Source organism: Epinephelus moara, chromosome 5, assembly GCF_006386435.1.
Source record: "Epinephelus moara isolate mb chromosome 5, YSFRI_EMoa_1.0, whole genome shotgun sequence".
NCBI lineage: Eukaryota > Metazoa > Chordata > Actinopteri > Perciformes > Serranidae > Epinephelus > Epinephelus moara.
Genome location: NC_065510.1, coordinates 4,896,886 through 4,911,779, shown reverse-complemented (window position 1 = coordinate 4,911,779; position 14,894 = coordinate 4,896,886). Strand labels below are relative to the sequence as shown.

General features: G+C 44.5%; 1 protein-coding gene across 1 annotated transcript in view; it reads right to left on the bottom strand.

Annotated features, from left to right (window-relative positions):
• Positions 1–11,958, bottom strand: part of capn8 (calpain 8) — a 23,447-nt gene extending 11,489 nt beyond the window's left edge. The window contains exons 1-4 of the mRNA XM_050044954.1: positions 11,549–11,958; positions 9,660–9,729; positions 9,454–9,572; positions 8,207–8,340 (exon numbers count right to left, since the gene is read on the bottom strand). Of these exons, the coding sequence (XP_049900911.1) occupies positions 8,207–8,340; positions 9,454–9,572; positions 9,660–9,729; positions 11,549–11,788 (563 nt within the window). The 5' untranslated portion in view covers positions 11,789–11,958. The remainder of the gene's footprint in view (positions 1–8,206; positions 8,341–9,453; positions 9,573–9,659; positions 9,730–11,548) is intronic.
• Between the last annotated feature and the right edge of the window lie 2,936 nt (positions 11,959–14,894).

Here is a 14,894-nt window from a genome sequence, read left to right as displayed (position 1 = left end):
AAGTGTAGCTGTAGTGTAATTGAAGTGTAACTGTAGTGTAATTGAATTGAAGTGTAGCTGTAGTGTAGCTGTAGTGTAATTGAAGTGTAGCTGTAGTGTAATTGAAGTGTAGCTGTAGCACAGCTGTCAGACCTGAATGAAGTTGAAGTGTTTGTTCATCTGTAGGTAATTAAACAACTTCAAGTTGGCTAGGGTAGTGGACCCACAGCCTAAAGCTCTGTTTAATACAACGTAAATTAAACAGTTTTCAAATCAGATTTATTCATTCAAATGATCAAAAAGCCACAAAAAAAAAACCTAAATAAAAACGTGTTGTCTGAAATAATTCTTTCAGCTGGCGCGTGCTCCTTCGTGGCTCCACCTCCTGCTGCTCCTGCTGCTCCTGCTGCTCTTGCTGAACCCAGGCACTGAGGCCGAAGAGGCTGTGATCCGGCTGTCCTTACGGATATTTTTTTTATCATCATTCAACATGTAGAAAGAACGTGTAATCTATTGAGTCGATTTACATAGATAATTCACAATCATGAACCTAATCTGGATCTTAATCCTGCTAATTGCCAACTAATTTAACTAAATGTGTTATACTTTTAATATTTTTGTTGAGTTTAGATTACGTGTTTCAAAGGCATCTGTGTATTGTGTACATAACAGAGCGCAATATGAATTAAAATTGTAATTTCCAATAGTGACAAGCAATATTTATGTGCTTTACTAAATTTACACAAGCACTACGAGTGGTCAGGAGCAGGAGTAGATTTTGTTAGTAGCTGCGAAAAGATCAGAGCTACTAAAATATTGATGAATGCGGATATGCACGTAAATTTCCGTCTGCGAACAGTTTACACACAAATTCCTTCTGCTCACATTTCATGAATGAGACCCTTTGTTTTTAAAAGCCAACTTTTCCCTGTTAATACATTTTTTGATCTCCTTAATGTGAACTTTACTGTTGGGGAAATGTAGAGCTCTTTTTTCTCAACCCCATTGTCCACACAGAAATTGATGTAGTCTGTGGTGGTTGTTGTAGCCTCATCAAGCTCTAAACTATGAAACATGCTCCAGTCAGTGCTGAGGAAGCAGCTCCTCAGTGTTCCAATGCTGTCCTCAGTCCACGTCAGCATCACGTCAGGGCTTGGTTGACTTCAGCACTGATTTATAAGTGGGCATAAGATGCACTGTTGAGTGATCTGAGTTAGCGATGGGAGGAAGGGTAAATGACCTGAAGGCACCAACTATGTTTCCAAAGCAATTATCCAGTGTTTTTGAGTTTCTGCTGACACCCTTTACGTATTGTTGAAACCCCGGTAGTGCTGGCTCCAGTTTACAATGGTTCATATCCCCGAGTACAAAAACCGGGGCCCCCGGAGAACGCTGGAGTTGAGAGTGAACACATTCGGATATAAGATTAGCAGCTCTACCAGCGTTACCACCAGGAGGGATGTATGCTAAACACATAATAATATTACAAAACTCTCTAGGGAGGTAAAAGGGACGCATAGATACACATAGAAGCTCCAGATCAGGACCGCACAGACTCTGTCTTACTGTATATTGCTTGCACCAGTTATTACTTACATAGACAATTAACCCCCCACCTCTTGATTTCCCTGATGAGTCATTTCTGTCCGCAGGGACGCCGGAGAAGCCCTCCAGCTCCATCAGTGAGTCCGGGGTGTCCTGACGGAGCCATGTCTCTGTCAGTGCGATAACGCTCGATTATGTTGATGGCAAAATCTTCTGTTTACCCGGAGCTCGTCCATTTTACAGCGCAGCGACCTTACGTTGCTTAATATAATTGAGGGCAGCGGTGGTCTGTTACCACATCTGCGGAGCCGCTGTCTGACGCCCCCTCTCCTGACCCTCTTTCTCCGCTGTGATTTTGCCGCTGGCTTCGCTCTAATGTACTCTGGCATGTGGTCCGGGGGTGCTTTGCTTTTGTCCCACAGAGCAAGCAGCGCCTCCCTAGAGTACACAAGGTGACATTCCACCTGCAGGGATGATGGGGACAGGATCACCCCCGAAAGTTCACCCACCACCAGAAGAAGGATCAGCAGGGTCAGGAGGGCCGCCACGGCTGCGTCGTCCTTACCGACCTTTAGAGCTGTCGCTGCAGTGACCAGCTGCAGGGCTACTGCCCTCTGCACCCATACACTGGACGCTGTATCCTCCTTGAACGCCCCACCTCCACCGCCGCGGACCAGGAGCTTCGTTAGGTGGATCGCAACCGGTTGTGCAGTTGCTGTGGTGACAAGCTGCCCAGCTGTCCAGTTGAAGATCCAGCTGCTAGGCCACAGCCATCGGCGCCTACCATCGGATGTCACTGCTCCTCCCGTGGCGGCACACCACCACCTTCTCCGGAAGACTGGCCAACTGCTCGGCTCAGGTCTCTCTGTTGCTGCCCCTTTAAGCACTGGTCTTCTTCACCACACCAGTGCACCGCTGCTGTGTAGCAATCGGGCAGCTACTGAATACAAGCTGGCATTAGTTAGCTCTGGCGTCCACGTTATCTCAGAGCGTGGTGTAGGGGCATACAACCATCTAATCCGACTACACTTAGCACCAGTAATGCTAACTGCACAACGATTGTACAGACTCAGGGCTGCCCCTGACCAAATTGGGGCCCTACGCAAAATTTTATTTGGAGGCCCCCATCCCAAATGTATCATAGGTACAAAATGACCGTACAACAACTTGCCATTTAACTTGACAACCTTTATTGGCAATTACAAATGTACTGTAGATACAGTAGTTTGGCTGTATGAGTCAAATAAAATAAAAAATTCAACCTGAAATAAATAAATAAATATTGAATAAAAATAACTTCAAGCTGAAATAAATAAATAAACAAATCTGAGTCACAAATAGCCATCAATTACTCATCAAAAGAAAGTAACTTCCACCACCTCAATCCCCCACCCTTGATTAAACACTGAAAACAGAAATAAAATTCAGAGACATTCTTTTCTATTTTCATCTTATTTAGCTATTTTCTCCCTCTCCCCTCTCTGGAGGCGTCCGATCTCCCTCAGCCCTCCGCCTCTCCCACCTTAATTAAACACTGAAAACAGAAATAAAATACAGAGACATTCTTTTCTATTTTCATCTTATTTAGCTATATTTCTCCCTCTCCCCTCTCTGGGAGCATCCGACCTCCCGGCCCCGCACATACCCCCGAGGCTCGGGTCTCCCCCTCCGTGGAGCCCGCCCGCCCTCCCGTCCCCGCACATACTCCTGAGGCTCTTTTGGACGACATGTCGACAACTCTTCACCTGCTGCAGCTCTGCAAGTGCCTGCCAGCGCACCCCTCTTATTGTTCAGATGTCGAGTGCTGTCAATCATTGCAGCGACGCATGGGCGGTCAGGTCTCTTCTCTCCTTCCTCGAGCTGATTCTACACGCGCCTCACGGTAGCGCATGTGCGCATCCATTGCGCATATGCACAAATGCATCCCCTCGCGCAAAATGTGGCCCCCCATGGAAGATGAGGCCCTACGCACAGCGCGTGTTCTGCGTTTAGGGAGGGGCGGCCCTGTACAGACTACATGTAACAACAGAGAATAACGTAGAAACATAAATAAATGCAAAAAGTGCAATATGCAGCGCAGCACTACGGCCCAGGTCACCAGCAGAGCAGCGCCCTGGAGGTAGACCCACCGATTTAGCTTCAAAGACCATTTGAGAGCACTCTGATAAAATCACTCTTCATCCTTCAGACTGTGGGGATGTGAAGTGAGGCAGAGTAAATCAGAGCAGCAGGTGTGACAGGGTTACCTGTTCAGCATAAAGAGCTGAGTCAGCAGCTCTGTTTGTTTTCCAGGCTGGTCGAGCCGAATATTTACTGAGTAAACTTTGCTCCACCCTGCTACTAATCACCTCCAACACACACATACACACTCACATATATACACATATACACACACACTCACTCACTCACTCACACACACACACCCACACACACACAGCAGGCACTCACTCAGCACTCCTCTAACCACTGCCTTCCTACTGTCGGTGTTCAGCGGCTAATCTGGAGTCAGTGCAGGTTAACAACGTTATATGTGGAGCTTCAGGTCCTTCAGTCCTTAAAGACAGTGTGGTTGCATTCAGTCCCCTGGGAACCAAAGTACAGTCAGAGAAAGATGAATTTTAGTCCCTGTCTCTGGCTCTTCACTCCAGAGTGTTGAAGGAGCTGCAGTGTCTTTTGAAGGGTACCCATATGGAAAAGATATAGATAAATCTTATAAAGTTTGTATCTCCTTTGTCTGAAACTTGTATGTAATGCATACGACAGTGAAACCAGATATAAATCCTTATTAAATTTGTACAAAATGAAACTTGTATGATTTGGGTACTCATAAGAACATTATATGACAGTAATTCCACATACAATATCCTTAGTAGAAAAATGTAATATCAAACTTATATGAGTTGGACAATAATCAGTGAAACTAAACTCTTGTAAGTATTATAGAAAATACTTACAAGATTTACTTGTGGTGCCACAAACAACATAATCTGATAATAAAATTGAAGGGAAAAGCATATGAGTTGACTGAAAGCAGGTTTTCAACATGTAATGACAAAGGACTGTTAAAATGTTGCTAAGTTTAGCATTTTTGCAAAACCAGACATCATATTCTTCTCTCTAAATGAATTAATTTTCCTAAAATTATTACATGGGTAATATTGTTTAACATTTTAGGAGCAATTATATCCAATAAGTTAGGAAAAATGATTAAATCAACACAGCAAATATTCCCTGTTGAATGTATTCAATGTAACGCAGAGATTGAAAAAGACTATTCATCCCATTCTTGTAGAAATAGTTATATATATATACTGTAGATGCAACTCTTAAGAGGTGGCAGGGACCCAACCCTCCAGCATTGGCATCACAATCAATGCCAAGATCACAGAGCTCCGTGCCAAAAGTAAAGCATCCCCTTAAATTGAGCTTTGTTGCTGTTTGTTGTTTGTTGTGTAATTTCAGTACTCAGATTGTTAAAAACAAACACACTGTTCCATGTGAAATGATTATTGTTCAGCAGTGGTAAATATTAGTCAAGATAAGTGACTGTGCCTAATTTGTTTTGCGAATAAAGTTTGTTGAATTAAAAATTTGCCTAACAGCCATTTTTTCAGTATTACAGGTATTGAAAGACAACATTTATAGACTGCATTTATGTAATTTGAATGGTAGAAAGTAGTTGTTCTGGGAGCTGACCAAGCAGTTAGTGCATTGCGAGTTTGTTACACAGTTTGATCCAACTGCAGTAGTAAAGGGACAAATTAAGTCTTGTCACTTTCATATGTGAGTCATGTGTTTCTTATGATAGAAACTTATATGAAACTGACTGTATAGATTCGTGTATATATATATAAAGTATGTATTTTTTATAATCTTATTTCAAATTTCATAGGCTGACATTTAAGAATTCTTATAGAAAAAACATAAAGAAAATATAGTTTATCGTGACATTATATCCCTTAACATACAAAAAAAACTATATGTAATGGTACATATTCATATATGTTTTTATAGCCTAATGGTTTATATTAAATGACATATAACCAGCTCGGTGGCCTAGTGGTAGAGTGTCCGCCCTGAGACTGGGAGGTCGTGGGTTCGATCCCCGGCCGGGTCATACCAAAGACTATAAAAATGGGACTCATTGTCTCCCTGCTTGGCACTCAGCATCAGGGGTTGGAACTGGGGGTTAGATCACCACATGATTCAAATGCGGAGAACAAATTTCACACACTCAGGTGTGTGACAATCAGTGGAACTTTACCTTTACCTTTAATGAGCATAAATAAAGCATAATTCCCCTGCAAAATATATTGACTTTACATACAGAAAACATATATAATGGTATTTGTTCATATATGTAAAGCATATGTCTTTAAAACAGACATATAGGAAAAACTGCAAAAATTATATGTAACATGTATGGAAAACATATTTTGACATGTACTTTCCTTATATACCGCATACATAGATTACACATGATTCTTATGTAATTCTTTTTATTTTCTTGTATGAAAAAAATGCAAAAATGGCCACTTTCAAGAGTAAATCATATAAGCCTTATATGATGCACAATACATAAAACATAAACTGAAGGTGATGGAACTTCTTATAAGTTTTTTCTATTTCTTTTCCATATGGGTAATCACATGTGTGAGTTAACTGTGTAAACAAGTGGAACCACTGAGAGAAAGTGAAGTGTTGGACAGTAGGAAACAAACTACAAGTAATTACACATTAACAGGTGATTTCAGTTGAAGTGTAAACTGTGGGGACCTGCAGTGTCAGTGTGTCACTAAGACAGAGCCACGTCACACTGTGGTCATTGACTCGGACCAGCAGCTCTGTGAGGCTGTGCTGAGACTCGTGGTGTTTCTCAGAGTCGAGGACGGATCCTTAAACGGCTGAATTTTAAAGAGGCTGCGTCATCAAATCGAAGGACTGTTGCAACGTCAAGGATCCTTCGATTTCTACCGAGGACAGAGTCCTTCCTTCAGAGGATTTTCAAGGATGCATGTGTGTATCCTCAGCAGGCATGAAGTACCCACAATTCCTTGTACATGATTTGCCTGAAATTAAGGTGGGGCCTCTTTAATGACACACACCTGGGCACTCACTAACCTGTTCCAATGTGTGTTCACCAAATGACAGGAAGGAGACTGACCTTGTCACTGTAGGACCTAACATGGAAGGACCCATCCTTGACTTTGAGAAGCACAGACAGCCGCTACTTTGAGCTAAATGCTAACATGTCAGAGCACCTGGAGGAAACCCACGCTGACACGGGGAGAACATGTCAGAGCACCTGGAGGAAACCCACGCTGACACGGGGAGAACATGCAAACTCCACACAGAAGGGCTCCCGCACCCGGGATCGAACCAGGAACCCTCTTGCTGTGAGGCGACGGTGCTAACCACCATACCACCGTGCCGCCCGTTTACCATTTTAGTTCAGCATGTTAGCATGCTAGTATTAGCTCATTGTCAGTAGACACAGAGTCCAGCTGAGGCTGAGCGTCATCACTTCTGCAGGTATTTGGTCGTAAACCAAAGAATTGGACTCATTTAAATGTTGACCTGATGATGGCGCTACATGAAAGTCAGGTCAACCTGTTGGGAACACGAATGATGTACCACATTTCATCACAGTCCATCCAATCAGCTCCTTTTCAGTAACAGGGTGTCAAATACCGTCACTTTGTCACGCCCCTCAACATGTGACACTGACGCCAAAGGCCCTTTAGCGTTGTTACAGGACGCACCAGGCTTTCAGTTAACTCCAATGTAAACCCATCTGTGGTAATACTTGAGAGCAACTGATGTGATATAAAGAGCAAGGAAGTCAGAAAACACCGGGTTGGAGGGAGGTGAGGTGGGCGGGTCTAACAGGCTGCTTGTCCTTAGGTCTTTAAAGTTTTTCTCTTAGCATCTACCGTTCACTCCTCGCACACATGCTCACTCATTTCTTCCTGTCATTATCGGGCCATCACTGAGACATCAGCTGTTCTGTCAGCTGATCTCAGTTAACCAATAGCACAGGGACACACCTTCTCTGTCAGCCTATCATCTTACTGCATCGTGTTTTCAATACAGTTCTCGTCCTGCTCGTAGTTCTTTCATGCTGCAGTTGTGCGAACCCTCCACCTCCCCATCACCTCCGAGTCTTTGCAGATTCCTCAGCCTTCAGTCTCAGAGTCATCAGCCACCGGGGCGGGGTTATCCTACTGCAGTACTGCAGCTCAGATGGCGCTTGATTGCAAATCCCCCTCGAGAGTCCAAGTGCCAAAGACGTTCTGTCGATTCATATTCATCACATCATCTGTTAATCTGTTCACCTCTGTCTGTATTAAACGTCTTTATCTCATTCACCTGGTCTCTCCTGATTGATCGTCGCGCACTGACGTCACTATGTAACAAACGTACTTCTTTAAACCCAAAACGTGATCTTTTTCCTAGACCTAACCACAACTGTTTCAGAACATTAATTATGTGTTGCGTTCTTTCAGCTGTGCATTACAAAGAGACGCTGAAGGGTTCCCCGTCCGTCGCTACCAGACGTCAAGGGGCGTATCAGAGCAACAGTATTTGATGACCTGGGAATGGAAACAGGTAGGTCCAATAGCTGTTGTCTCATGGTGGTGCTGGATGGAAAGTTCAGAGGTCACTAACATGTGTGTCTTACTTGGCGTAAGCTTTCTCCAGCAGCGCACTCCAGAACTCTCCGCCCTCTGCCGAGTGAACGAACAGCAGCTTCCCGTCTCTGGTGGGCAGCCGGTCGTCAACCACCACATCCACCCACTCCCCATACTGCCACAGCTGCAAGTACAAAAACACCTGATGTCACTTCCTGTACAGACTCCACCCACTCCCCTTACTGCCACAGGTACAAAAACAACTGTGCTGTCTCAAATCTCGTACTTCTGTACTTACACTTTATATTTTGAGTGCATAAGTGCATTCACATTGAGAAGTATGGAAAATGCAGTGCACTATGAGTACCCGGATGGTGCACTCAAAACGGTCAAGAAGTTGAGTGTGGAACTATGGACACTTCTCGCCCTCAATGGTCGCCATCTTGGCTACGTAGCAGAAGGGGAGGGACCACTTTTCAAATGGCTGAGGACTGTGTGACCGTGAACGTCGCTGCATTGTACAAATACATGTGTTTTTTGCACTAAGAGCCACTATACTGTTGTCAGGTATAAACCAGCAGTGTGTTTGTTGGGTTCATTCAGCAGTCTGTAATGATTTGTCACCACGAACGATAACGCGAATGCTAATGCTAGTTTGCTAACTAGCTAATTTGCGGTCGTCATTTCCGGTGAGTGCACAACGGGCGTGTTTGGTTTGAGACAACACTACCCTGTCGAAATTCGCGCACTACGCCAATGAGTACATAGTGCACATAGTATACTACATGGAAGTGTGCTAACGGAAGTATGTGATTTGAGACACACCACTGATGTCACTTCCTGTACAGACTCCACCCACTCCCTGTAGAAAAGGTTTAATGACACAGAAGCTGTCATGTTTGGCGGCTTACTGCCTTTTGTTGGAGTTTGATTTGGTTTAATTTGAAGCAACTTTATTGGCATCAGGTGTGAAATAAAACCAAACACTGTGAGTACAGATCGAGCAAACATCTGGTTTGTGTACGTGTCACTGCTGGCACCTCTGACACACCTCATCAACAAGAGCTCGCCGATGATGTTTGTACTTTTAATGAAATGAGGACGTTGTGAGGTCAGGTCCTCTTACTGGATGAGTTGTGAGTATTTCACCTCGGCTTACTGTCGGCATGGAGAGAAGCTCCACCCACTGATGGAGGCCATGTGGTGCAGCAAAAAGCCGGGGAAGAAATCCAGTAAGAGGACCTTGAGTTAGAAGTGTAACTTATTGTGACTCTCTGTTTGGACTGAATCATGTGACCTGGAAGTGGAAGATGCCAGCGTACTGCGAGCTGAAGCTCTGTCCGGGAGGAACCACTCTGCTCAGGATCTGAGGGTCCAGAGTCAGAGAGGCGATGGCAGCCAGCAGCCAGCAGTCACCTGACAGACACAGAGCAGGGCACATGAGCTCCTCTGTCACAGCCACTGTGGTCAGAGTGTGTGTGTGTGTGTGTGTGTGTGTCTCACCCAGCGCTCCCTGACAGATGTCTGTCCTCTTCGCTCCATCAGCGATAAACTGAGGGTCAGAACACAGCTCCTGATTGGACGAGACAGCAGGTGATGTCATGATGATGTCACTGTGACAGTGTGATGAGGACAGCAGCTTCATATTTGATCATATTTTCATTCTTTATAACTCTGCTGTTCTGATTATTTAACTTTAACTCTGATCTCACCTGCGCAGGTGAACCCGTCGTCTCGTTAATGATTCACACACTCTTATTTTATTAACCGGACCTGGTTTAATTTTATTGTTAATATCCTCAAACTGGCAAAAGGCAGGTGACCCGTGACGACCTGCGCTACAGCTGCTACAGCTGGAGGCGGAGGGATACGCTGTCGTTCATCAAGAAATAGTTCCTAAAACTGTGTGTTTACATGAGAGGGTGACACAGCAGTGGACTTCCACTCCTCTTTTGTCCCGTTCTTGTGTTGTGACTTTAAATAATGATGAAAAGTCTATATTTACATCATGGGTATTCAACTAAAATTCAAAGAGGTCCAGTTAGAGAAAATTTCCCAACGCAAAGGTCCAGAACATAATGTCGAACTTGAGATATGATTTAGTGTGATATATACTGAAGTAGCCCAGGAGTTGTATCAGTCTCTGTCTTCTCTCCCTGTATCTCTTTGTTTCTTTCTCTATATTTCTGCCTTTCTATTTTTCAATGCATCTTTCTGCTTGTCACTCGCCTCTCACCTCTCCCATCTGACTGTGTACAGAGTCCCAGTGTTAATCGCCTGGACAGCAGAGATTTGATTGGCTGGGTGGTATCAGGTGGGGTGGCTTAACTCGCATGCAATTGGCCTGTGCTGTTCCTGAGCAGCTAGAATAGAAGCGTCCCGTCAAAATTTAAGATCCCTTAATAATTTACTGGTTGTAGGTCCAGGTCCGTATAGGACGGCGTCTGGGTCCGGACTCGGTCCGCTGTCTGCCTGTTAGTGACTAAGGGTTTATATTAAAACTGCATATTTAAATATAAAAACCAACAATATTCACTCAGCTAATGTTGAAATAACTTCTGACAGAACAGTTGAAGCTGCTTTACTGAACTCATTTGTTATCTTGTCACTTTTCTGTTCTGGATTTATGTTACAGACTGTTGTCACACGTTGCCTTTCATTTTATTTCCTCTTTGTTGTATGTTTAGATGCACGATAATATCGTCACCTCATCGGCAGATATCGACTTTAAAATGAACCATCAGAATCAGCCAACACTATTTTTCTCCTTTAGCACACTGAGGGAATATTACAGACACTGAACAGTGTTTCATGTCTCCGTCACCATCACAGTCTGTGTGTATGATGTGATGTTAATTCATCTACAGCAGAGACTTGATGATGATGGTCACTGATATTAGGTGAGAAAATGTGGATGTATTGATATCATTTATTGCTCAATTGAGTTGTTATATATCAGCTTCCCTAATGTTTAGTGTTAATTCTAACTGCGACAACCATGTGGCAAATAACTAGCGCCTGTTCCGTTAGCTCAATGCTAACACAGGAATTAGCATCACGATCGGGATGATATCGTCTCAACAATCTATTTTACTTCATGGCCTCAACATGAGATGACACATGGCTCATACTTCATGTTTCCTCAACAAACTGATCGCTGCTGACGTCACATCATTAGCTCCATATTATCATCACCATCCCGCCTCGCCCGCTCACACTTACTTTCTGTCCCGTCCCACCGTCGACATCAACCATCGATTAACTCTTGATTAAGGCAGAAGAATTTCTGATCCCTTTTCTTTTGGACTCTGGCATCAACATTTTCACATTTTTATAGAACAAATGATTCATCAGAAAACACAACCACACACACACTCAGTGTCTGATCTCACCGTGGGTCGTTTCCACTCCACACCAATGGTTTTGGAGGAGTAGCGTCCCAGCTGGTTGTATCCCAGAGAGTCCCAGTCTGCGGGGAAGGTCGGGTCACAAAACAGCGAACCGTTCTGCAGACACTCGCTGCGCAGCTGCTCAAACTTCTGCTGGTTGAAGGGGACGGCGTTGGCCCGACAACCACTGCCGTCCTCCTCCCGGGCCTTCCTCCTTGCCAGCTCTGCTGCTGTGTTCGCCATCCTGAGAGGGTGTTGAAGGGTTACAGAGAGTCTGCTGAAAGTTTGCTGAACAGTTTTCTGAGAGTCAGTCGATTGAGATTCAGCCAAAAGTCAATAATCTAACTGAGCTTTAACCGAGAGTCCGGAGTGTTCTGGAAGTGAGAGAAATGACAGTCTGCAGAGAGTCTAAGTGTGAGGTGTAGGTGTGTGTGTGTGTGTGAGAGTGTGTGAGTGTCAGGTATAAGGTGGTCAGGTGTGAAGGGGTGGAGCTTTGGTCCAGCTGAGGTGGCAGTGTGATATCAGTTGACTGTGAATTATTCAGTCTGATAAACACAGGCAGGTGTTTACACACTCGGGTTTGGCCTTTTGGCCGTCGCCATCTTGGATTTTTGGAGCCAGAATTTACCATATTTGGCTGAGAGGGCGGAGCTTAGAGCTAACTCGGACGCTGTCTGAATACAACTGAACGCTGAGCGAGCGAAAGCGTCACGGCGAGCTGTGATGACGTGAAAACACGCTGTGAGAAGGTTCGACACAAAAACATGGGCAGCACCTACAAACAAGTTCACTGCTATTTAAATGTAAATGTTGCCATGGATACGCATCACTACGCCTCTGTCCTGATTGACAGGTTGCCATGGTAGCGATTTGTTAATGTGCAGCCACACCTGAACACCGTGTCCTAACTACGCAGCTAATAACTAAAGCCAGCGCTTTTTTATTTTATCAAGGCTTAGAGTTACACATTATAAAGGGGGCGGGGCCTCTCTGAGTGACAGGCTGATGGTGTCCTCGGCCCCTACACAGCTCCACCCTCTCACCCAAATATAGTCACTTCTGGCTCCTAAAACCAAGATGGCGTTGACTGAAAATGGACCTCGAGACTGCCGACCACCACAAACCAAAGGGTGTGGGGGGGGGGGGGAGTCCAACTCGAGTGGCAAATTTGAGGGCTTGAGACTTGATAGACTAACACTGGTGAAAGACTCGACTTTGACTTATTTATTTAATATTTATAATATTATATAAATTACGTTTTGTTTTCAAAACGTGATGACGCACATGTCACATGAGGACCTGCCGCTGATACTCGTGCCCACGCTACCACAGCTCTGTCCTCCTGCTGCAGCTCTCCTCGGAGGAATGGCGGTATTTTCAGCAGCATCATGAGCGTCACTGTGTGCTTTAATCCAGTTCTGTCTGCGTGACACACGTCAGTCAGGTTTTTGAATGTGCTTCGTAACCAGCGCTCCGGGCCGTTACGCACACACAGTCACCACTGTGAGAGTCCAGACATGTGTCGCTCAGTCTCGGACAGACTTCTTCAGGAAGGTCTCGGTCCGGTTGGTTTGGTGTGTTCACACCTGCACAAAGGAACCGCACCAAACTGGACAGGTGTGAACACACCTTTACACAGTGCATCTGTGAGAAAAATGAACTGAGCTCAGGCTTCGTGGATACTGGTAACAGAACCGTAGTCATGTTACATGCATGTGCTGTGGTGGTGGAGCAACTGCAGGCCTCTGCTGAGCGATGGGACTCTGTGATGTCAGCTGTTTCACCTTTTAATGTTTTCACTCATGGATTCATCTCATATGTGATTTTTTTTTTTTTTATATATTGCTTGGACCCAAATATTTTATTTGTTTGTGTCAATTATGAGTAACTAACTACTTCCTGTGAGGTGACCGAGACAAATACGGTTGGGTTCTTTAAACATCAGCGCTCAGTCACTGAAGGTGTCATCGATCGTTGTGATTGGTCTGAGATGAGCAGGATGGGCGGAGCAAAGATTCAAAAGGTCTCAGAGGAAAACTCAAGTCGGTTTTCTGCGGCTGAAACAATAAGAGTGGAACGAAAAAGACAAGTTTGTCAGATGTTGTATTTTATCACCTGTCAACATTTGAGCAGGAGCCTGCGTGATGCATTCAGGTAAAATGGGACATTTCTGTAAAGTGAAAGCGGCCTGTTGTTCGGCCACTAGCTGCCATAAAAAAACAAAATAATTACACCGGTCCAAAAAAATAACGTGCACGCATCATTCAGACGTCTTTTTAAGTGCTATTTTAAAATACACTGACCAACAAACAAATATTAAAATCAGGCAGAAACCAAATAAAGGTGCAAAGTGGCAGTTACTCTGTGCGCCTCTTGGACCATGCAGAATATTATTATTTTGGGGCTGTATGTACTTCCTTTGCAGCCATGTTGCCGCTCTCTGCTGCCATACAGCCTCAGCCCATAATGCAACAGGTGCGACCCCCGGACTCTTGTCATGTGACCTGTTGTCATGTGACCTCCTGTCACTACATCAAAATAAACGTACATAAAGAGCGACATGTTTTACTTTAACTGAACAGTATTTTTGAAGGTGGTATATCTTAAATTAAAGTGACCTCAATAACGACCTGTTTCTAACACTTCTAGTCAGTCAATGAAATTATGACAGAAAATATTAAAAACATTCAAATTAAACTTCAGTTAAAGTAAAACATTCATATCACACTTTTGATTTTATCACTTAAAAGATGTTAAAGAAGTGTGAAAGGAAGGTAATCTACGGAGCGCATCCCAGTGACCCAACTGTGACATCACATCCTGCTGATTAGCAGCTTTCAGGTCACTCATTAATCCAAGTTTAAACCTCCTGAACTGTCCACATACTTTTGGCCAACAGATTCTGTGATGAACTTTACTGGTGATTTTATTTGTTCCCTGATTCTGTGACTGACTGATGGACATCATCAGCTACAGACAGACAGACAGGGGGAGGGAGAGACAGACAGACAGACAGAGGGAAGGAGAGAGAGAGACAGGGGGAGGGAGAGAGAGAGAGAGAGGGAAGGAGAGAGACAGACAGGGGGAGGGAGAGAGAGACAGATAGACAGACAGAGGGGAGGAGAGAGAGACAGACAGACAGAGGGAAGGAGAGAGAGACAGACAGACGGGGGGGAGAGAGAGAGAGAGAGAGAGAGAGGGAAGGAGAGAGACAGACAGGGGGAGAGAGAGAGAGACAGATAGACAGACAGAGGGGAGGAGAGAGAGACAGACAGACAGAGGGAAGGAGAGAGAGACAGACAGACGGGGGGGAGAGAGAGAGAGAGAGAGAGAGAGGGAAGGAGAGAGA